Genomic DNA, 23,952 nt, shown 5'->3' on the forward strand with positions numbered 1-23,952 from the left:
TGTTCTGATTTGATTAGTGAACTCCAGTTAAATTCTAAAAACTGTTTCAATCATCCTCTCACTAATATTAAAATTCAAGAGAGGGCAGGTATTAGGGCATGCTGGAGGCAATCTGAAAAAAAACCACTATGTTGCTATATGGAAAATACTGGCTTGTTTTCGTAACAAGGTAGATTAGAAGGTTGTGGACAAGTGCCTAAAAATGAGGGGCAACAATTTTTTGTTGAAAGAAATGATGAAAAGACAAGTCAGGAAAATGTTGCACATCTTTGGATGGGATACCATTTTCTGATGCATAGTCTTTTTGTTCCAAAGGGTCATTTTAGTTTTTGATGACAGCAACCAGAATATTGAGTGTTTATCTGCCAGTATATATAAAAATCTTCTCTTTATAGGGGAGATGTTCTTGGGCGGCAGTTTATGAATGTGCGGGTTTGTAGCTGTCCAAAACGTGATAAGGAGAAAGAAGAGAAGAAAATGAAGGAAGGGAAGAAAATAAAAGAAGAGAAAGTGCATGCAACAAAGAGGCCTTTTAAAATCACAGAATCAAATGAACCTCCAAAAAAAGTTGTAAAACCCGAGCCAGGAGAGGCTGCAATTGTTAAGGCAAGTACTTTTGTTGCTTTATTTTCTGATTGAATAAGTGGCATGGAAAATATGTTCATGTATAAGGGATGAGGTGAAATAAAGGGCAACATTGGAAAGTGCAGAAAATACAATGTGTCATTGGCAGGTAGGTGAAACCATTCAGTCAACCATATTCTACAAACATTAGCATTTGGTAACAGTGGAACAGTGTTCCTCTCAGTATAGTGTGTACACTTTCAGTATTGTATTAAAGTGACAATTTTTAGAGCAGGCATGCCATACTTTCTGTTACTTTGTTAGCATTTGTCCACAGTTTGTAGTAACTGAGTAGATTGTTTTCAACAGATGTAGGTAACCTCTCATACAGCTAGCATGAAATTTGTTCAGAGTTAAACGATCTCTTGAATGCAGGTATTGCTTTCCTGCCCATTCACCTATTCTCATAAAATGGGTCTTTTTCTTGTCGGATTATCTATAGTGTGAAATTTTCAGGGTAAGTTGCTAGGAGTAATTGGAGTTTAATAAAAAAGATCTGTCAGAATTTGGAGCAAGTTCCACTGGGAATGCTGCATATAACTTTGGAGTCTGGTTACAATATTGTGTACACCCGGCTAGACTTCATCGTGCTGTATGCTGTAGGTATTTTTAAAAATTAGTTACTTCATATCATATTTCAAACTTACTTTTTTTAAGACTGTGAACACAATTGTTCGAAAACCTTGCCATCTCACCTATCTTGTGCATTTTGTTAAGCTTCATATCATTATTCCTACTAGATCTGGCCGTGATCCTAATGGTTGGATATCAGACTGTAGGGTGAGAGACATACTGCAGCCATGATCACCCAGAGAAATTAAACTGTAAGCTAACTGTACTTGATGTAAATGTAAGTATTTACAGCAAAATTAATCTTGAAAGATATTGAGGTTCCTCTGTTGTAAAAGATGACTTCCTTTAATTGGATTTACTCATCTTCAAACAATGGAAAACCTGTCTCAACTGTATCACACTCATTCCTTTGATAGTACTGACAAGTGTTAAATTCCACGCACTCCAAGAAAGCCATGGATAATTCAACATTCCTGTTCCAACAAAATAGTTCCCTCAATGTGCTATTTCACACTTTATAATTCAACCTCACATGTTTCTGACTCTGGCCTCATTTATTACACATTTCATTTGTTGGTCATGCACTACAAAATAAAGGATTTTTTGATGATGTCTGTTGTGATAAATTCAATTGGGTTGCAGGATCACTTCACATATTCAATGTTTCCACACCCACATTTAAACTCATTAATCCAAAACCTAATGGGCTGCAGTGTTAGTCCAGAGCCCACGAGAACTGCATCCAACTCAGTTTTGATCTCTCCAGAGTGGTCCCCACCTTTAAATCTAAATGCTGGTTGACAACACAAAACTCCCGTACAACCACAGTATACAGGGTGATCATAAACAGTCTGAAGAGCTTGTAAGAGTGTTGCAGGGTAGGTTATGTTGAGAAAGAAATGTTAAGGAAAAAATTTGATACATTGCACTGTGTCTAAGTTAATTAGCATTGAAGTTAGCCAATTAGGCCATTGCATACACAAATTCCAGCGACCCACCAGATACAATAAGTGTCAGCTGTTCTCATTGCGTAGAGGATAGTGCATGAGACTGCTCAGCCCTTGGCACAAGCTTTTCAGACCGTGTTTGACCACAGCATATGTCCAGTGCCCTTTCATCCGAGCAACTATATCACTGATGTTCACATCTTATTGAACTGTCACTACTTTGTTTCTGCTCACTGTAAACCATGTAAAACCAGAATTTATGCAGATTTTGTGATAACTTTAGGTTTTGTTTCCAGTTTTCCTCTTGTAATCGATTGAGGGTCGAATCTCAAACTCTTTAATTTGATTTGTAGTCTAACACACCCAGTCAGTCATTGGCCTACACACTACAGATAATTCAGTAATGTAATCAGAAATGACCATGTTTTATTTTAATTGATTTGTGCCACTTACTTCCAGTTTGAGATATTTTAAGGAAATACATAAGGCTCTTTCTGATTGAAACTGTCTGTGACCAGTTTGAATCATCTCATTTGCAATTTATTGCCAATTCTAATGATTTGGGCTAGCAGAATGGTTGCTCAAATATCACTTTCCCTCTGCAGATGTGCACAGCAATTGGAAACTGTTCCTCGAGCAGAGCTATAAAACTGTACAATAGCAACTTAAATATATTTGAGAGAAGTTTTGAACTATTTGGAACTTGGATTCCTTGATTATAATGTACTACAATTAGAAAAAATTGTGTTATTAACTAGTATGAGTGTTGTTATACTGTATGGGTCATAATAACATCTTATCATTTCCAGTTTACAATAAGCGTCCTGCTAACGCATGGGTCAAAAGGTGACAAAATTTTTCAGAAGTATCGTAATAAAAATTGACTGGGATATCAAAGGATACAGTCTTTAGAAGATCTGGTCATCGGATCTCAGTTGTAAGGGCAGCCTAACACTACATGTTATACTTGTTAACTTAACCAAATACGGTAAAGTTACCATATACTAGAATGAAAGATCATCTACATCAGTCTCGAATGTGCTAGCTGTATTTATTAAAGATGTTGGAGACTGGTAAGAGGGGATGGGATGTCTACCCACTTCTCAAGCTAGGGTTTCTACCCACTTTCCATGCTCATTTAATGTACACACAAACATTTTGCACATTGTTGCTAAGAGGCAGTACTATACGAGTGCATCGCCAACCCTTTAATTTTATTTATCTGATTATGAAATTAAAAAATAAAGGTTACTTTGTAATCATTCTGTAACGATTGCATTGACAATGGCCTAATCGATTTTGGTTAAGGATAATAAAAATTTTCTGTAGGAGTGTTGCCTGTTGTGATGAAGTATTATTTTAGTGAACTGAATGAGAGCCATATTGCATATTTTTTCCAGATTTAATCTTCACAGTTGCATGTGATTTTCTCTTCAAAAATTGTGTGTTCTGTCCATATCAGGTAATAGATGCTGCTGGGGACTGTGGAGAGACAACACTGATTCTGAGGACCAGACATCAAGGCATTGAAATGAAGAACTTATTTAGTTACAGTTTTGATCTGATTTCTTTTGAATACTTGTTATTTTGCTTTTCTTCCTGTGTGAAATTTTATTGTTTATTCTTAATACACAGGATGTTCAAAAAAATGTGTCGAATACTTTGAGAGAAGAAAAATAAGTCCAGTTAACATGGGTCCAGAAACACATACTTTCTGAGATAAACATGTGTTTGTAGGAAGGGCTGCACCACGCTCGGTTGTGGATATTAGCACAGTCATTGCATTGGCACTACATTAAATGTGTCAGCAGGGTATTATGATGTCTTACTCACGGTAATCTACATACCATTAGGTTATCTGCAGTCAGTTGTGTGGTTTGAGTCGTATTGTAGGCTACGTTAGTTTTCGTCGTGTGTGTGCCTTATTGCACAGTACTGTCAACCCTGTATATGTACGTGGTGTTTTAGCTTCTTCCAAACACAAATTCACTTACGTGTTACTCTTATTGTGCTGTTTGTATATGTAAATGGTGTAGTAAATGTACATTTTCTCTCTTCTACCATTTTTTAGCAGTGGAAGCCTACTACTCAACAAGTGAAATGGCAGATATGTTATTCTGCTGCGTGTTAGCAAACGGACATAGCCTCTGAGCCTGTGCCCTCTACACTGAGAAATATCCATGGTGCAGAGCACCCTCTGATAAGCTATTTGGCAGACTTTTCCAGTGTCAGGGGCACAGGTACCGTTGCACCTCGGGGACTGACAGTGGAAGGCCCCGCACAGTTGGCACACATGACGTGGAGGTGCAGGTGCTACATTTGTTGGAAGAAGCCCCTGGTACCACTGTGCGACAATTAGCAGCAGCAGAACACACATCTCACTCTCTTATGTTGGGGATACTTCACGAATGATTGCTGTTCTCATATCATTCACAGGACATTCAGGCCCTGAGGCCACAGGATCATCATTGCAGATGGCGGTTCTGTAAATGGCTGTTGTAGAAGTGTGCTGCAGATCCTTTGTTCACATCCAAGATCTTATTTACTGATGAGGCAGGGTTCATAAGAGAAGGTGGTGTGAATTTCCATAACCAGCATGTGTGGGCAGATGTAAATCCCCAAGCAATTCAGGAAAGGGTCATCAACACCAGTTCTCAAACACCATGTGGGCAGGCATACTTGGGGATAGATTAATAGGGCCGTACATGTTACCACAAAGGTTAACTGGGGTGCATTATCTGAACTTTCTCATTAATATATTGCAACTACGAACACAAATGTGGTTCACATGTGATGGTGCACAAGCACACTTTCATCACAGTGTGCGCAAACATCGGACGCAGACATTTCAGGGCCACTTGATTGGTCTGGGGAGGGAGGTGGGGCCACGCCTTGGCCTGCTTGTTCCCCAGACCTTAATCCCTGAGACTTTTGGTTATGGGGACACTTGAAGGAATTGGTCTGAGCCAGGCCAATCAACAGTGTGCAGACACTAAAGGGTCACATCTTCAATGTGGACAGCAGGTGCAACTAGAACCGGATATACTTCAAAGGGTACATCATTCCTTATGCCAGAAGGCAGACGGGTGCATTGTCAATGAATTGGCGCCATGTTGAACACTTCCTGTAAATACGTGTTTATTGCAGAAAGTATGCATTTCTGGACTATTGTTTATTGGACTTATTTTTCTTGTTCCAATGAGTAATACCACCTCTCAAAGTACTCGACACTTCTCTCTCTCTCTCTCTCTCTCTCTCTCTCTCTCTCTCTCTCTCCCTCTCTCTCCCTCTCCCCCTACCCCTCTCCCTCCCTCCCTCCCTCCCTCCCTCTCTTTATTTTTTTAAAGACAGCTTGTATTATCTTCTTACAGATACCCGTTAAAGTATGCCACATAAAAGAGTTGGCCAAGTTTGCTTCTGATTTAATATATAGAGATGTTGGCAAGCAGGAGAGGCAGCTGAGTGACCAAGACAAATCACTTCTTGCTATATACAACAGTATAATAGAGGTAGGCAGTATGTTGTATCTAGTTATACAAGTATTTGTGTAAGCCATGACTAGAAAAAGTGCCTTCAATTGAAACTTATCTTTTAAAATTAGTGGTTATGTTAATGGTTTAAACCATAAGTGCAAGGTCTTACACAGCCACATATTCTAAATGCTCACATGGCAAAATATGTCCTTTCACTTGAATTCCATGATATATTTAGTTCATACCATTTTCCATTTAATTAGACTAATTTGATGATGTCCTTTCTGGTACAAATTTCTGAATATTTTTTATGGTGTGTACTATTAATTTGTGTTTTCAGTGGACTAATTACTTTTTATGTATATGTGTGTGTTTACAGACCCCCGAAGAAGAATTATTGCGAAGATTTCATTAACATGTGTTCTATTCATGTTCAAAATACTGTGTATGTTCAGCACACTGTTGACAGTTTAGTGTTTGTTGGTTGAATCCATGACAGATTTCTGGAATATTTTCATAATTTTCTAATAAAACAAATATTTTCGTATTTTGATTATAAATAAAGGAACAGATGGCCTTCTTTCTTTTGAACTTTGTACCTCTCACGCTTCCTGTATTTTGTACTTGCATGCTGTGTTGACAGATTTTAGAAATGAACAGGGATGATAACTGAAGTTTTGAGTAACATCAGAACTGATAGGCGGCATGTGAATGAAAGAACAGACACAACGCAGAATCTGCAGCTGTGAAACATTATATGTGAACTGAAGGGGATCATTGCTATCAACTGCAGCAGGACATTATGCAGAATCACCAGCAACGAGGGAAAATGTGCACTGGACCATGATTTGAACCCAGGATCTCCTGCATACCAAGCAGGTACATTAACCACTGCACCATCCAGGACACAGTGTCATCGTAATTGCATGAACTATCTCAGCATGCCTCACGGCCGATGCGCAGTCCCATTGAGTGCCACCTGTCCGCAGTCCCTGTTCATTGACACCATGTTCGCTACTCCGATTCCTACAGGAGATCGGACGTATTTGGGCATCCACACTGCAGAACGTGGATCCATTGCCCAGCTAGGCATATCAATTATATGAATGCATGGAGACGTTTCTTTCGAACTTGGCGTTACCATGTTATTGTACATAGAGCAAAGTTCAGAATACGATCTTAAAAGATGTCACTGTAATGTGTATCCTTTCATAAAATGACAGAATATGGCTACTTTTTACTTGTAATTGGAAGTGATTTGAAAATGGCATGAAATACAGACGTTACAAATGTGCTTGACGATGACAGTTAGTCAAAGTTAGCTAATTGAGTGATTGAGTAAACATCGCATTGCAGCATACTATAGACCATGTGTACATTTCTTATCCGTTAGGAATCGCATGACCACTGAGACCAGAGACAGAAAAGAATTTTCTCAGGAAATGAAGGTGACAACATAAACCGGCATAATACGAGAAAGGTATCGCCTCCATTTGGAGAATATCAAAAAGCAGAGCAACTCTTACAAGGCTACCGTGTGTCATGGTGGCTCTGGAATTTGATGCAAATTAATTGAAGTTTCCTTCTTGTCTTGTTGTAGCCATCACTTTCCTCTTGGCAGAAAACATCTGGTGCTCTTTGCTGGTGCTAAAACTATAAGATCACAACATTTCATTTAGACCAAGATCAGTTGTATTTGTAATTAATAAATAATATACAACCACCCTTTTCATTTTAACAATGTTAAGTCCTTCTTCACAATAATAATAATAATAATAATAATAATATGTCTACAGCTAGAATATCTGTCTACAGCAACAACCAGAATGCCAGACAGTGATGTATTCATCTGTAAGAATCTTCATTTGGTTCCAAAAAAATGTTAAACAAGAAATTTTTTAACACCATTGAAAATTAACATCACAGCTGAGGGCTGGTCCACTCATATCTTTGCTTAGAATCTGTGTAATTGAAAAGGTTCTCCACCTTGGGGCATTACACTGGCCCCAGGACCAGTAAGACAACCTTTCTTTTTTTTGTGGAAGCGTGCTTATGTGTCACTGCTAGGAAGTGTTTGTTAAGCTGAAGGGAGTGGTATGATAGATGATTTAATTTCCAGTCCCAGAAATTGTTCCTCTTCAAAACTGCTGCGGCGAGCTGGAAAAGGATTGAATGGTAAATCCAACACTAGCAGGGCATCAACCAGAAATTCACAAGCACATTATCATGCTATGGTGGTGGACTCGGCAACAGCTTATGGCATTGGCAGTGATTGTGATGTTAGTTGGTGTAAATAGATGACATGAAATCTTCTATCACGCAGTTGTTGTTAGCAACAAGTCAATCAGATTGTGAAACATAATCCACATGTGTATGAATATTTTACCAATTAATTAACTTACAGTACTTTCCTGTACCAAAAAGGGTTTGGTGATTCATGTGGTAATCAAGTCTTATATTTCTATGCTCTGTCCTACTGATATAGCTTACACCTACGTAGTAAGGGCATAAACACACAACTTTATATTACATAACATATTTACAGTTCATTGTTTGTATAGACAAGTACATGTAAATTGAAATTGCATATTTCATTCTGGATTTTTCTTTGGGAGGGGGGTAGTTTTAGGCACAGTCCTCCCTGCACTGGGTGCTTCAGTGTCATGTGCAAATAGTAAATACTTGCTCACTTTCTATACTTCCTTAGACCTCGTTTATCACCTGCTGCACGAATTCTTAACTTATTTCCACATTGGTGAGTACTAAATAACTCTCTCTCCCTCCCTCCCTCCCTTCACAAGCCAGTGCCTGTTTACTGTATGTATGACTATAGTCTGTTCGACTTTAAGGTCCCCTTACACAGGCTGACCGACCCACCATTGAGGTCAATCCTGTCCCACTCACCTGTATGTGGGCGATGAACTTTCTGTTGGGTCCATGTTTCAGGTGCATCAGTCCATCCATTGAGCCGCCACCTGCTTATTCTGACCACTACCTGTCAGGCCACACTCTGTCAGTACAGGCAGGTAGTGTCTGCCAATCAGTTGCCTGTGTCCACACACACACAATCGGATAGGTTGTAGCTATGGTTGGTTAGTGGATCACCTGACAGGTTGGGCTCTGAATGGGCACCTTTACTCTCGCGATAGCATCTCTAATAAACAAGTGTGGCCCCCTGAATTCTCTTTAAGTCATTGAACATGTCGTCTAGTTATAATACTTATTGACTAACACACAATATCTCATCTTAGTAGACTAAACAATTCATAAACATAACTGAACATAATAGTGAAGTATCACTCTACATCATGGACACACATGTAGTCACACATTTGTCTGGGGTATCCAAGACATAACACTGTAATTAGTAAGCAAATGACTCCGAGATCAGTGTAATTCAGTATCCAAGAATTGCATGGATTCAATAATCATGATGCTACTTTACCACAGAATTCAGTATTGTATAGCCTCAATGTAACATGTGTGTATGTGTATAACATAACATATTGTTTGCTCTTTATGTGTGCTCACATTCATCAAAGTCATTCCACTTAATCATAAAGTAATGTGTTTTCAGAATACTATATTTATCAGTTTTGTCTAAACATTGAACCACTCGATAAAATAAAGAATGAGAAGTAGAGAAAAACAAATCATTTGAAAATTTAAGTTTATATACACTCTTATGGTGTTGCTTTAATAACTAGTCATTAAACATATCTGAACATTCTAATTTCTATGTGACAATTCTGCTCCTTTGTACAGTTTCCATGATAGTATTTTATGTATCTCTTAAAAATTGCAGAGCAGTTCCATTGGCATAAGATGTCTTGAAAACTTCTTAAGATTTGATAACAATACAGTCATTTCACTTTTCCTGAGTTCAGGTTGTACAATAGGTATGCAACTGTGTTCAGACTTCTCTGCTTTTTTGTTCAGCACTGATGACTTGAGATGATTACATATCAGTACTTCATCTCCTACTTAAAAATGCCTCAGTTGCATGATGTACTTCTCAGGAAACTTCATCCATTAGTGAGCACAGGGGTTAGTTAATGTTTGCCTTAATTTTGTCCTGATACTTATAAAGTTGGCCCAGCAATGGTGGGCCACTTTTGTGCAGGATCAGGCAGCAGCAGAGGATCATCGAGAGGATGCACACTGGTGGCAGTCACTTTATTACAACTCGTGACTCCACACTCGAGTGCTTTGGTGTCCCAACCGTGCTCCTCACAGAACATAGAGAGACTGGAGCGGTATCAGCTGGCATCCAGCCAGCAAATCCTGGTGTATATGCACTAGAATACCGACAGTTGCGACTAATTACATGCACCACACAGTGAGTGTGCCATGAGCAGCATAGGAGACCACTGTCCCAGCGACAACAGTTCCCTGTTCACTTTCCTAGAAAACATTTTCCCAAATCTATCTTCACACAATGCTCACATATCATACTAACAATCACAATTTGTTGACTGGTAGTCCCACTTATCTCTCTGTAAAATTAAGCTCTGCCCAAACAGGCCATGAAGGCCCAATGGTACAAGCCGGCCGCCATGTCATCCTCAGCCCGCAGGCGTCACTGGATGCGGATATGGAGGGGCATGTCGTCAGTACACCATTCTCCCAGCTGTATGTCAGTTTACAAGACCTGAGCCACTACTTCTCAATTGAGTAGTTCCTCATTTGCCTAAAAAGGGCTGAGTGCACTCCACTTGCCAACAGCACTCGGAAGACCTCATGGTCACCCATCTGAATGTTAGCCTAGCCCGACAGTGCTTAACTTCGGTGATCTGACGGGAACCGGTGTTACCACTGTGGCAACACCATTGGCACTTAGCAATCTCGCTGTAATATTAATCTCAGACTGTTTTCCTCTCACGATGTTAGGTATTTTGGTACTCCTATTCACCCAAAGCAACTGTGTGGTGCCTTGTGGCACTATATCATACAAAGTAAACCATAGTAGTTTTATTTGCAATTCAACTGGCTTGTCCCTTAAAGTGTACAAACCTTGCAGCAACAATCCACTGACAACTGTTTTCCCCTTCCTGGAATCTTGTTCTCCATAAGTTCTCTGTGTCATCATATGTCAATTTCGGCAGAAAGCTTAAGCAGCAAATGTCAGCAGCTCGTTTTTTGAGGTTGTGAGTTAGTGCTTGTGTAGTACAGCTTATTCATATTCCATGTGATATCAGAGCTGTTACTTTCCTGTTACTCCTTTTGACATCCACAGAGTTAGCACTCCATGTATTGCATAAAGTCTCAGGGATTTGTACAATGCTAATAGCCTCCTCATTAAATGTTTTAATTCTCCCCCTTAAAAGATCATCCCACTAGTTGTCAAGTTTCATCATATTCTTCACATGAGTGACAGGCTTAACTATGTTAACATCAGCAAGACATACTGCATGAACATGTAAAATACACACAGGCTTGTTCCTCTCCCTTTCAACTTTCTCCTTCTCTCTTGCCTCTCAGCTTCCTCTCTTTCCCTTCTTTCTGCTTCCTTTCTTTCCATCCTCCCCAAAATCTTCATATTCCTTATATCCCAAGCCCTGTTTTTAATCCACCAGCCATTGAGTCTTCTGCTCATCATTTCTGCAAACTCTGGCATATTGTGAAAAGCTATTTCCATCTTTTTAGCACAAAGTGCTTCCAGTCTCTTAGTCATCTTTGCATTGTCAACTTGCATCTTATCTACTTCGGGTGCTACAATTTTCAACACCTCCTCCATGGTAGCCCCTTTTGGAACTGAAAACCATGCTACCAGTTGTTGTGACGTAACAAGACTGTTACGCCACACGGTAGTAGCCAAAAGAAAGGCACGCTAGACTAATGCTGTGGCCGATAGTGCACGAACGGCAATACGCAGACGGGCGTGAAGTCTGGAACATGAGAACTTATAAATGAATAAGAAGAAAAGTATGTAGATACTTTTTACTTATCTTTTATTGATTCCTTGGAATACATCTCTCTTGAATACTCGAAGCTATAGGCACTGATACAAATGACTCCTTGCTAGTTCGTAGCCATTAACTTCTGATGGCTATTCTGTCTCTCGGCTAATGAGAGAGAAAGGCTTCGTACAACTGGGCGATAGCTAGGTTCGCGTACAACTGGGCGGTAGCTTGGTTCTCGTACAACTGGGGTCGAGTCCACTCTCGTATCACGAGACCTGCCTTGGTGGTGGCGCTAGGTCTGCGATCACAGTGGCGACACGCGGGTCCGACATGTACTACATGGACCGCGGCCGATTTAAACTACCACCTAGCAAGTGTGGTGTCTGGCGGTGACACCACATTCCTCCCCCGCAAATCGGCGAACGGTCGTGTAATAAGGCTTCCGCCCGCCGTGGGGAGGACCACATGTTGACGTATGCGATGAGGTGGGGAGCCTAACAACAGGCGAGGCTGTGCCACCCGCACCCGGCCATCCGGTCCGAGGGGAGCTAGGAAACGCCTGCAAAACTAGTCCAGGGTGCACGTCAACATGCGGTGTATGCGCCCGTGAGAAGACATTAGGGACCGAAGGGTCTATGTCCATGGCGTCGGGGTAGCCGACGCGCGATGACGTCATGTGGTCCGGAGCGGGCTGGAGTTCCATGGCGGAGGACAGCTGGTCACGGGAAGCGATCGGCGGCGCGTGACCCTGTGAGGCGCCTGGCGGCTGCAACGAAGCGTCGAATGCGGTCGGCGGCGGCGGCGGCTGCTGCTGCTGCTGCTGCTGCGGCGGCGGCGGCGCGTCGCCATGGGGCAAAACGGAAGGCATCGTCGGTAACACCTGGGGATGAGGCGAGCCAGTAGATGGGTCCCCAGGGCGCTGACCGGACGGCACCGTCGCTGAAAGCAGACGGGGAGCGGCAGAACCCGAGCGACGACAGAGGCGCAGCTGATTGAGATGCCGACGCACCTCACCAGAGGCCCCCAAAACCAAATACATCGCGCGGCCGAGGCAGCGAAGAATGCGCCCTGCGAGCCAACGCCGTGAACCTCGATAGTTGCGATAAAATACAACGTCGCCTGGAGCAAAAGCAGGAGTCTGCCGCTGCGCAGGAACCTGATGCGGCGGATGCAGCAAAGACATCAAGGTGCGATGAGGACGACCGTGGAGCAACTCAGCCGGCGAGCGACCATCTCGGGGCTGAGAGCGATACGAAGACAAAAAGAGCAACAATGCGTCCTCCCGAGAATGCGACTCTTTCAATTTCAACATCTGTGACTTGAAAGTCCGGACCAATCGTTCAGCGGCACCGTTGGACTGAGGCGAAAACGGCGCGGATGTCAGATGTTGAATACCATTGGCCTGGCAGAAAGACTGGAATTCTGCGGACATGAATTGTGGGCCATTGTCGGAAACAATAGTCTGCGGAAGACCTTCAATGCAAAAGATAGCAGACAACGCTTGGATGGTGGCGGAGGACGTCGTGGAAGACATCCGGACAACAAAAGGAAAATTACTGAAGGCGTCGACCAGAACCAACCAACGAGCATTCCAGAATGGACCAGCAAAATCAATGTGCAAGCGTTGCCAAGGGGAAGTGGCTTTTGGCCACGCAAAGACTTTCCGCGGCGGTGCGGACTGTTGTTCGGCACACGCCGGGCACGAAGAACACATATTCGTAATCGCAGCATCGATTCCGAACCAAGTACAGTGCTGACGAGCAAGTTGTTTCGTTCGCACTATACCCCAATGTCCTTGATGAAGAAGCCGTAAAACAGAGGACTGTAACGAACGTGGGACCACGACTCTGGACTGATCATTATCAGAACGCAACAACAAAACACCACGTCGAACAAAAAGTCTCTCCTTGTGAGCAAAAAATCGGCGAACCAACGGATCCTCGATCCGAGACTTTGACAAAGGCCATTGCGTAGCAACAAAACGTAAAACAGTAGCAAGGACAGGGTCAGCAGCTGTGGCTGTAGCGACACGACGAAAATCAATCGGAAACGATTCGACCACGTCATCGGTTTCCGAATCAATGAACATGCAAGCAAGTTCGGAAGAATCGAATGCTTTATCCTCAGCAACAGGCAAACGGGACAACGCATCGGCGTTCCCGTGCTTAGCAGTGGACCGATACAAGATATCGTAGCGGTACTGCGAGAGGAAAATAGACCAGCGAATGAATTTCTGCGCTGTACGTGGAGGTACAGGCTTAGTCGGATGAAAAAGCGATGTCAAAGGTTTGTGGTCTGTGATGATGGTAAAGTGACGACCATACAAGAAATCATGGAACTTAGTAACACCAAACACGAGAGCCAAAGCTTCTTTCTCTATCTGTGAATAATTTCTTTGCGCAGACGAGAGCAATTTGGACGCAAAGGCAATAGGGCGATCATGGGAGCCAACTTTGTGCGCAAGCACAGCACCGATCCCGAAATCCGATGCATCGACCATCAACAAAAGGGGTTTCTGGGGATCGAATGGCGTAAGGCAAGTATTAGAAAGCAACGCCGATTTCAACTGGCGAAAGGCGCGTTCACATTCCGTCGTCCAGACGAACGGAACACCTTTACGGCGTAAGCTATGAAGCGGAGCTGAAATGGAAGAGGCATTGCGCACATATTTATGGTAATAGTTAATTTTACCCAACACACTCTGTAGCTGTTTCAGATTTTTAGGGGACGGCAAGTCTTGTATGGCACGGAGGTGCTCTGGACTCGGATGTATGCCTTGGGCATTAATGACATGTCCCAGGTATGGTAAGTCACGAGCAAAAAACACACATTTGTCCTTCCTCAAGCGAAGACCATTTTGCCGCAAGACCTGAAATAATGTTCGTAAATTCGCAAGATGATCTTCTTCTGTCTGTCCGGAGATCACTATATCGTCCAGATAGTTTGCTGCAGTAGGGACCGACGCACAAATAGTTTGTAAATATTGCTGAAACAAGGCAGGGGCGGATGCACACCCGAATGGCAGTCTTTTGAAGCGGTACAATCCAAGATGCGTGTTAACCACCAATACGCGCTGGGATTCGTCGTCCACCGGTATTTGCAAGTACGCATCGGCTAGGTCCAACTTTGAAAAATATTTTCCCGGGCACAGTTTAGCAAAAAGATCTTCCGGACGGGGCAAAGGAAAAGTAGCAGTCACTAGCTGTGGATTCACTGTGGCCTTGAAGTCCACGCAAAGTCTCAATTTTCCGGAAGGTTTTGGCAAAATGACTAAGGGGGAGGCCCAGAGAGAAGCTTGCACACGTTCAATTACACCCTGTGATTCGAGATCGTGTAACGTTCTTGCGACCTCATCACGCAATGCGTGGGGAACATTGCGCGCCCTGAAAAATTTCGGTTGCGCGTTTACCTTCAGTTCTAAATGTGCTTCATAGTTTGTAGCGCAACCTAAGCCCGGTGCAAATATGTCTGCAAATTCGTCACACAGCCGAGAAACACTGTCTGTAGGCACAGTCTGATTCACTGATAGGACCTGATTTACAATAGACATGTTAAACAACTTAAATAAATCTAGACCAAATAAATTCACAGCAGAAGAAGAACGAAGAACGTAAAATGACACAAGTTTTGTTTGTCCCTTGTATGGTGCAAGAAGGCTGCACTGTCCTAACACAGGAATTTTCTGTCCGGAATATGTAGTTAGCTTAACATTTGCGGCACGCAACGGAGGTGCGCCCAGTTGTTTGTATGTGTCGTGATTGAGCAATGAAACTGCAGCTCCGGTATCGAGCTGGAATGGTATCACTTTGCCTTCAAAGTCTAAGTCCACAAAAAGTTTATTGTCCTGCTGACGACAAGAGCGACTGTTTTGTGCAATTGGAACAGACACTGGTACAGAATCACTTGCTAATGGACGTGATTTCCGGCGACGTCGACGCACAGTTTGTGTGGGACGATCACAGTCACTGTTAGAGAAAGTGTCACTGTACGAAGCGGAATTAACGACATGAATGTCCATAGGCGAAGGTCCACGAGCCTGAGTGTCCTTGGTTCGATTCCGGCGAAAAGCAAAGGGCCTGGAATGATCGTGATTGTCTGATCTGAGCTTTTTCTGGCAAACACTTTGAACATGTCCTTTCTTATTGCAGAAAAAGCAAATAGCTTGGCGTGACGGGCAATGTTCACGCGAATGTCTAGTAGCACACCGCGGGCATGATTTCACTGCATTTGTGGGCTGGCGCGGCACACCTGGGTTAGCACGCGGCGGTCGCTGTGCGGACGGCCGCGAGGGCAGTTGACCGGGCCGCGTTGCGCGAGCGCGCCCCGCGGGCCGGTTAATGTTACACACAGCTGGCGAAGTTTCAAAAGATTCCTGAGCACAGTCAAGGGTGTCCTGTCTATCCAATATGTCTATCACTTGTTGAAGGGAGGGATTAACTAGTTTCAAAATTTGCTCCCGTATGCGAACATCAGAAACGTTCTGTGCAATTGCATCACGCACCATTGTATCTGAATAAGAAAGACCACAGTCACATTCAAAGGCACAGTCCCTAGTAAGTCCTTGCAATGTTGCTACCCACTCCCTATTAGTTTGACCGGCCGTACGTTTTGTACGAAAAAACGTATACCGTTTTGCAACCACATTAACTGTTTCTTTGAAATAGACATCTAATGCAGACAAAATTTCCTCGTAGGACAGAGTTGCTACGTCTCGTCGGGGAAACAATTTCACTATCACACGGTATGTGGACACACCGACACAAGAAAGCAAAAACGGCTGCCGCTCATTACCTTGAATTCTGTAGGCAGCCAGGTGAAATGCAAACTGACGAGACCACTCTTGCCAGGTCTCATCGGCTGCCACGTATGGTCGAAAGGGAGGTGCAACAGCGTTCAGTGGCAGCGGTAGCGAAGAAGCGGCGGCGGCCGCATCGGTGTGCAGCGCACGTTGACCCTGGACGAGCTGTCCAAGGGCATCCAGTAACGCCTGCGTCTGCTGATTCTGCAAGCGATAAAATTCGGACAGTATTTCTGGAGAATGTGGCGAAGCCATGACACAATTAAATGTAAGCAATCAGAAAGAAGTTTTTACTCGTCGCCAATCTGTTGTGACGTAACAAGACTGTTACGCCACACGGTAGTAGCCAAAAGAAAGGCACGCTAGACTAATGCTGTGGCCGATAGTGCACGAACGGCAATACGCAGACGGGCGTGAAGTCTGGAACATGAGAACTTATAAATGAATAAGAAGAAAAGTATGTAGATACTTTTTACTTATCTTTTATTGATTCCTTGGAATACATCTCTCTTGAATACTCGAAGCTATAGGCACTGATACAAATGACTCCTTGCTAGTTCGTAGCCATTAACTTCTGATGGCTATTCTGTCTCTCGGCTAATGAGAGAGAAAGGCTTCGTACAACTGGGCGATAGCTAGGTTCGCGTACAACTGGGCGGTAGCTTGGTTCTCGTACAACTGGGGTCGAGTCCACTCTCGTATCACGAGACCTGCCTTGGTGGTGGCGCTAGGTCTGCGATCACAGTGGCGACACGCGGGTCCGACATGTACTACATGGACCGCGGCCGATTTAAACTACCACCTAGCAAGTGTGGTGTCTGGCGGTGACACCACACCAGTTCTACTGACCATGATCAACCCCCCCCCCCCCCTCCCCCCCCCCCCCCAATCTCTCTTTCTGTACATCACACACACACGACAAAAACACTTTTAGGCATACCACTATCCACCAACACTTTTCACTATCTTACATGCTTACGTACTGAGCCATATTCCTTGCTCAGTAACAATGAATGTGGCAAACAATGCATTTCCTATCATTTTCATTCTCTGGCATTGTGAAAACTTTATTAAATAAATAAAATTTAATGAAAATTACTGGGTAAATAAATAAACAAAATTTAATAAAAAAACAAAATCAAGTTATGAAAAGAACAATAAATAGTTACATTGTCATAATACTTTTTATTTTAACGTAACTACTCTTCTTGAGTGACTGCTCATATCTATTACTTACGCACTGAGAACAATGAATACCTTTTGACAGTGCTCACCTTCCCCTCCTCAATCGCTAGAATTGGTTAGGGTCTTACATAACTCCCAAGACAATAAGCCATACCCTTGCTCATGATGACACATATTGCAGAATTAACAACAGTATTTACACCTCCACAAAATGCTGTCTACAACTAACTGCCACTACTGAGCATACCAATGCAGTTACACACTTGGCAAAAGACCCATTGGTTCTCCATGATACCTGCAGTGAAGAAGAAGAAGAAGAAGAAGGAAGGAGGGGGGTGGGAGTGGAAAGACACTGCACTCACCCGACTATATGTGGATTTAACTGCAACCCTGCAGTAATTGAGTTGTCTTTCTCCTCCTGTCACCAACTGAAGCTGTTGACCAGTCGTGAAGGAACCCACTGCTCACACCAACTAAAGTCTGCCCGGGCTGGGCAGTCGCCTTCTGTGAATGATCGGGCGGTGGCGGTAGGTCCCAGTGAGGATGTATGCTCGTGGCAGCTCATTAAAATAATACCAATGAGTCAGTCACTATATTACTGATACTTGTGAAGCTACACTCAGATGCCACAGTATGGTGCCTGCGCCTGTCACAGTACTCGGAGAAGCTGGCGCGTACTGCTTGGTTTCATCTGGCATCCAGCTACCAGGTGCTGACGTGCAGATTGGAATGCTGATTGATGTGGCCAGATGGCTGTGCACACAACCCAGTTATGAATGCCATGTTGTGTGAGTGCAGTCAGTGACACAGGAATGACCAGAATACTTGCAGAAGGTGCCACATACCAGTGGGAAGTCCTCCCTTTGTGCGTGGAGGCAGGAGATACCACAGTGCCCAGGCCAGCGTAAAAGAGAGAGTAGCTGTAGTCTTGACCCTCTGCCCCGTGGGCAGGAGTCAAGTTACTGCTTGGTAAGGCTGAAGTGACCCACCAATGAAGCAGCAAGTCCCAGAAGGCATACTTGGGGTAATAGATGGTGTCACAGTGTTATCTGGCCAAGCTAATGGTCGCTGCTTGCTGTCTCAGTGCCATAGTGTCCACCATAGCTCCTTCGTTGTAGTCGGGCTCCGAATGAGTGCTAAAAATACACAGATATTTTTACAAGTTAGTGACTCATTTAAGCCAAGCAACTGCTTCTAATCACATTCCTCACAACATTTCTGCAACCCACCAGTGGGGAAACTGCTTGGCCGTTACTGCTGTGCTGGCAGTTTGCAGTATTGGGCATGGTCTGTCTCACAATACAAAAACAACTTTGCTGCTTACTCAGCAGTCAACATCCTGGACCCACCAGCTGCCTGTGTCTTCTGCAGTGCTGCACTTCTGTGCCCCCACAGAATAGCCAAAAAACAGAGGTGGCAATACACTTTTCTTTTGTTTCACTTTGGAATAGGCCCCAACCACTCGTTTTGCATGGTTAACTAGCAATCCCTAATCACTTGAAATTTTTTTCCCAATGGATTCACATCATCTTCAGTAATGTTTAGATAATGTATCCATAGGTTCTGACGTTTTGAGCAGTGCATTTGCATAATCAATTGTATTATGTTATATTTTTATTACTGGCCAGATAATGAATTAGAGCTTTTGAATTGGAAATGTTTTATGACTTTTAACAGTGAAATCATAAATGGAAGTTGATGGAATGCTTTTGTGGCCAGATGCTGAACACACACCATTAAACATATCTGAAATAAACTTTCTAGGAAATTTAATTGTAAATTTTCTTAGTTGTATTTTTTTTTTTTTTCTCAGTGGGAAACTTTACCTCTTCTTTTTGCAATGATGGCCATCTCGAACTTGCTGTACAAGTTGCTAATTGTTGACTATGCAATGAAACAAACTCATATTTGATGCAGTGAGGTGAACTGTTTGTCAGATAAATAGACAAGCACTGTATTTTTCTAAAATCCAAATTATTAACAACAAAACTAATACAAGAGAAGGAGTTATAAAATGTTCGCATCCTCTCTTCATCAAGACACATCACAGTATCCGTTCTTTCCGCCTAATTAAAAAAAAAGTGCCAGTCACGTACCCTATCTTACAGCGTCTCTGCTGCAGCACATCACTTCCTTTTTTATCTTACGTGTACCTCTTTGGAAATATCTAGCAAGTGTCATTATATCTGCCCCCTACTGTGGGCTGTCTGTTCATATACATAACATACAGTACCAAATTTCTTTTTCTTATTAATTTATATAAACTTATACATTTTATATTTTTTACTCAGGGGGGCAAAGTGCGGTCATTTGCTTTAATGGCCGAAGGGTCAGAAACCTTTATTTTGGCTGTTCAGTTATTGGCATATTTCTCTATTAGTCTTTAATATACTAATTTGACTAAAGTGTGTGTCAGCTACGTGGGAATTTTGTGTCACATCACTTAGTTCTTTTCACATTCAGTTAAATACTTATCTTCCTTTATTTATGAAAACTGTAGGTCTGTCCTTTGCGTCTTCGCTGTCCTTTGCGTCTTCGCTGTCCTTTGCGTCTTCGCTGTCCTTTGCGTCTTCGCTGTCCTTTGCGTCTTCGCTGTCCTTTGCGTCTTCGCTGTCCTTTGCGTCTTCGCTGTCCTTTGCGTCTTCGCTGTCCTTTGCGTCTTCGCTGTCCTTTGCGTCTTCGCTGTCCTTTGCGTCTTCGCTGTCCTTTGCGTCTTCGCTGTCCTTTGCGTCTTCGCTGTCCTTTGCGTCTTCTCTGTCCTTTGCGTCTTCGCTGTCCTTTGCGTCTTCTCTGTCCTTTGCGTCTTCTCTGTCCTTTGCGTCTTCTCTGTCCTTTGCGTCTTCTCTGTCCTTTGCGTCTTCTCTGTCCTTTGCGTCTTCTCTGTCCTTTGCGTCTTCTCTGTCCTTTGCGTCTTCTCTGTCCTTTGCGTCTTCTCTGTCCTTTGCGTCTTCTCTGTCCTTTGCGTCTTCTCTGTCCTTTGCGTCTTCTCTGCCCTTTGCGTCTTCTCTGCCCTTTGCGTCTTCTCTGCCCTTTGCGTCTTCTCTGCCCTTTGCGTCTTCTCTGCCCTTTGCGTCTTCTCTGCCCTTTGCGTCTTCTCTGCCCTTTGCGTCTTCTCTGCCCTTTGCGTCTTCTCTGCCCTTTGCGTCTTCTCTGCCCTTTGCGTCTTCTCTGACCTTTGCGTCTTCTCTGCCCTTTGCGTCTTCTCTGCCCTTTGCGTCTTCTCTGCCCTTTGCGTCTTCTCTGCCCTTTGCGTCTTCTCTGCCCTTTGCGTCTTCTCTGCCCTTTGCGTCTTCTCTGCCCTTTGCGTCTTCTCTGCCCGTTGCGTCTTCTCTGCCCGTTGCGTCTTCTCTGCCCGTTGCGTCTTCTCTGCCCGTTGCGTCTTCTCTGCCCGTTGCGTCTTCTCTGCCCGTTGCGTCTTCTCTGCCCGTTGCGTCTTCTCTGCCCGTTGCGTCTTCTCTGCCCGTTGCGTCTTCTCTGCCCGTTGCGTCTTCTCTGCCCGTTGCGTCTTCTCTGCCCGTTGCGTCTTCTCTGCCCGTTGCGTCTTCTCTGCCCGTTGCGTCTTCTCTGCCCGTTGCGTCTTCTCTGCCCGTTGCGTCTTCTCTGCCCGTTGCGTCTTCTCTGCCCGTTGCGTCTTCTCTGCCCGTTGCGTCTTCTCTGCCCGTTGCGTCTTCTCTGCCCGTTGCGTCTTCTCTGCCCGTTGCGTCTTCTCTGCCCGTTGCGTCTTCTCTGCCCGTTGCGTCTTCTCTGCCCGTTGCGTCTTCTCTGCCCGTTGCGTCTTCTCTGCCCGTTGCGTCTTCTCTGCCCGTTGCGTCTTCTCTGCCCGTTGCGTCTTCTCTGCCCGTTGCGTCTTCTCTGCCCGTTGCGTCTTCTCTGCCCGTTGCGTCTTCTCTGCCCGTTGCGTCTTCTCTGCCCGTTGCGTCTTCTCTGCCCGTTGCGTCTTCTCTGCCCGTTGCGTCTTCTCTGCCCGTTGCGTCTTCTCTGCCCGTTGCGTCTTCTCTGCCCGTTGCGTCTTCTCTGCCCGTTGCGTCTTCTCTGCCCGTTGCGTCTTCTCTGCCCGTTGCGTCTTCTCTGCCCGTTGCGTCTTCTCTGCCCGTTGCGTCTTCTCTGCCCGTTGCGTCTTCTCTGCCCGTTGCGTCTTCTCTGCCCGTTGCGTCTTCTCTGCCCGTTGCGTCTTCTCTGCCCGTTGCGTCTTCTCTGCCCGTTGCGTCTTCTCTGCCCGTTGCGTCTTCTCTGCCCGTTGCGTCTTCTCTGCCCGTTGCGTCTTCTCTGCCCGTTGCGTCTTCTCTGCCCGTTGCGTCTTCTCTGCCCGTTGCGTCTTCTCTGCCCGTTGCGTCTTCTCTGCCCGTTGCGTCTTCTCTGCCCGTTGCGTCTTCTCTGCCCGTTGCGTCTTCTCTGCCCGTTGCGTCTTCTCTGCCCGTTGCGTCTTCTCTGCCCGTTGCGTCTTCTCTGCCCGTTGCGTCTTCTCTGCCCGTTGCGTCTTCTCTGCCCGTTGCGTCTTCTCTGCCCGTTGCGTCTTCTCTGCCCGTTGCGTCTTCTCTGCCCGTTGCGTCTTCTCTGCCCGTTGCGTCTTCTCTGCCCGTTGCGTCTTCTCTGCCCGTTGCGTCTTCTCTGCCCGTTGCGTCTTCTCTGCCCGTTGCGTCTTCTCTGCCCGTTGCGTCTTCTCTGCCCGTTGCGTCTTCTCTGCCCGTTGCGTCTTCTCTGCCCGTTGCGTCTTCTCTGCCCGTTGCGTCTTCTCTGCCCGTTGCGTCTTCTCTGCCCGTTGCGTCTTCTCTGCCCGTTGCGTCTTCTCTGCCCGTTGCGTCTTCTCTGCCCGTTGCGTCTTCTCTGCCCGTTGCGTCTTCTCTGCCCGTTGCGTCTTCTCTGCCCGTTGCGTCTTCTCTGCCCGTTGCGTCTTCTCTGCCCGTTGCGTCTTCTCTGCCCGTTGCGTCTTCTCCGCCCGTTGCGTCTTCCCCGCCCGTTGCGTCTTCCCCGCCCGTTGCGTCTTCCCCGCCCGTTGCGTCTTCCCCGCCCGTTGCGTCTTCCCCGCCCGTTGCGTCTTCCCCGCCCGTTGCGTCTTCCCCGCCCGTTGCGTCTTCCCCGCCCGTTGCGTCTTCCCCGCCCGTTGCGTCTTCCCCGCCCGTTGCGTCTTCCCCGCCCGTTGCGTCTTCCCCGCCCTTTGCGTCTTCCCCGCCCTTTGCGTCTTCCCCGCCCTTTGTATTCTATTGTTGTTGAGTTATTGGCATGAGCTGACTCCATTGTTTGAAGTGCCTTGTGGCTGTTGTTTTCTGCACCACACAGAGCAGTATTCACATGCGTGATGGAGTGTGAACTGTTCATAATATTCTCAGGGTAACTATTTACATCTGCCTATGGGTCTGTAAGCTGTAATGGTCTCCACTGCATTGTGAGGCTGAAGGACCCTGCTGGACCTGCTACGTCTGGATGAAATCTTCATCGAGATTTTGGTGAATATTCACCTTTCCATTAGTGCACATTTTCCACTGTTCCACTTATTCGGCTCGGCACTGTAGGTTTGTTAAACTTTCTGCCATTGCAGATGATGAATCACTTGGTGATTAGCTAACTTGAATCATTGCACAGTACTATTTTTCAACTGCTAGGTGGCAACTACACATATGTGGGGTACATTTCACAACTTATGTAGCTCTCATTCACATGTATTTCCTCTTTCTAATATGTCTGATGCCATGTACAATTGGCTTTCACAGGTTTACAAAATCACACGAATGTATTTATAAAGATATGAAACAAATAAATGTCAAAAAAAACATGGTTACAAGAAAATCTTGTTAAGGTAAACATCATACATCTCCTTGTATTAGTAGTTGTTTTCATAAGCAATTAACACTACATGTTACAAGGACGCATGAAATACTGGTCATAAAACCATGTTCTGCTCACAGCGTAGTACTTATTATATCCCTATCTATGTCTGAAAATCCTTTGCTTAATATTTATATTTTTCACTCACCTAATCATTGTTAAAATTGTCTTTGTATGTGACAACCCGATTTTTTTTTGTGTGTGTGTGTGTGTGTGTGTGTGTGTGTGTGTGTGTGTGTGTGTGTGTGTGTGTGTGTGTGTGTGTGTGTGTGTGTGTGTGAGAGAGAGAGAGAGAGAGAGAGAGAGAGAGAGAGAGAGAGAGAGAGAGAGAGAGAGAGAGAGAGAGAGAGAGAGAGAGAGGGTTTGGGGGGGGGGGGGGGGGGGCTACGCCCGTGTTTAGCTGTTTCAATGTACTGATTATAAATGTACGTACTCACCCTCCTTTCCATAAATTCTCTCACAGTCACAATTATACATACCTTATAAACTAATATATGGGGGGGGGGGGGGACTCTTATTTGGTACCTCCCACCTCCAGTTCAATCCTTCCGCCAAGCAGGGCATGCTATTTTGCATCATTCCCTACAAAATTCTTATTACTACGTAACTTCTTAATTAATTATGCA

At 44.6% G+C, this 23,952-nt stretch overlaps 1 protein-coding gene and 1 pseudogene across 7 annotated transcripts in view; one reads left to right on the forward strand and one right to left on the reverse strand.

The window, feature by feature from the left end:
• The window catches only part of LOC124795403 (cellular tumor antigen p53-like), a 145,763-nt gene extending 139,582 nt beyond the window's left edge, over window positions 1-6,181 (forward strand). For all 7 annotated transcript variants that reach the window (XM_047259423.1, XM_047259420.1, XM_047259418.1 and 4 more), the window contains exons 7-9: window positions 396-606; window positions 5,516-5,653; window positions 5,997-6,181. In XM_047259423.1, the coding sequence (XP_047115379.1) occupies window positions 396-606; window positions 5,516-5,653; window positions 5,997-6,032 (385 nt within the window). In that variant the 3' untranslated portion in view covers window positions 6,033-6,181. The remainder of the gene's footprint in view (window positions 1-395; window positions 607-5,515; window positions 5,654-5,996) is intronic.
• A 4,152-nt stretch (window positions 6,182-10,333) lies between these two features.
• On the reverse strand, window positions 10,334-10,451 carry LOC124796738 (annotated as a pseudogene).
• Window positions 10,452-23,952: the final 13,501 nt, after the last annotated feature.

Source organism: Schistocerca piceifrons, chromosome 4 (genome assembly GCF_021461385.2).
Source record: "Schistocerca piceifrons isolate TAMUIC-IGC-003096 chromosome 4, iqSchPice1.1, whole genome shotgun sequence".
Classification (NCBI taxonomy): domain Eukaryota; kingdom Metazoa; phylum Arthropoda; class Insecta; order Orthoptera; family Acrididae; genus Schistocerca; species Schistocerca piceifrons.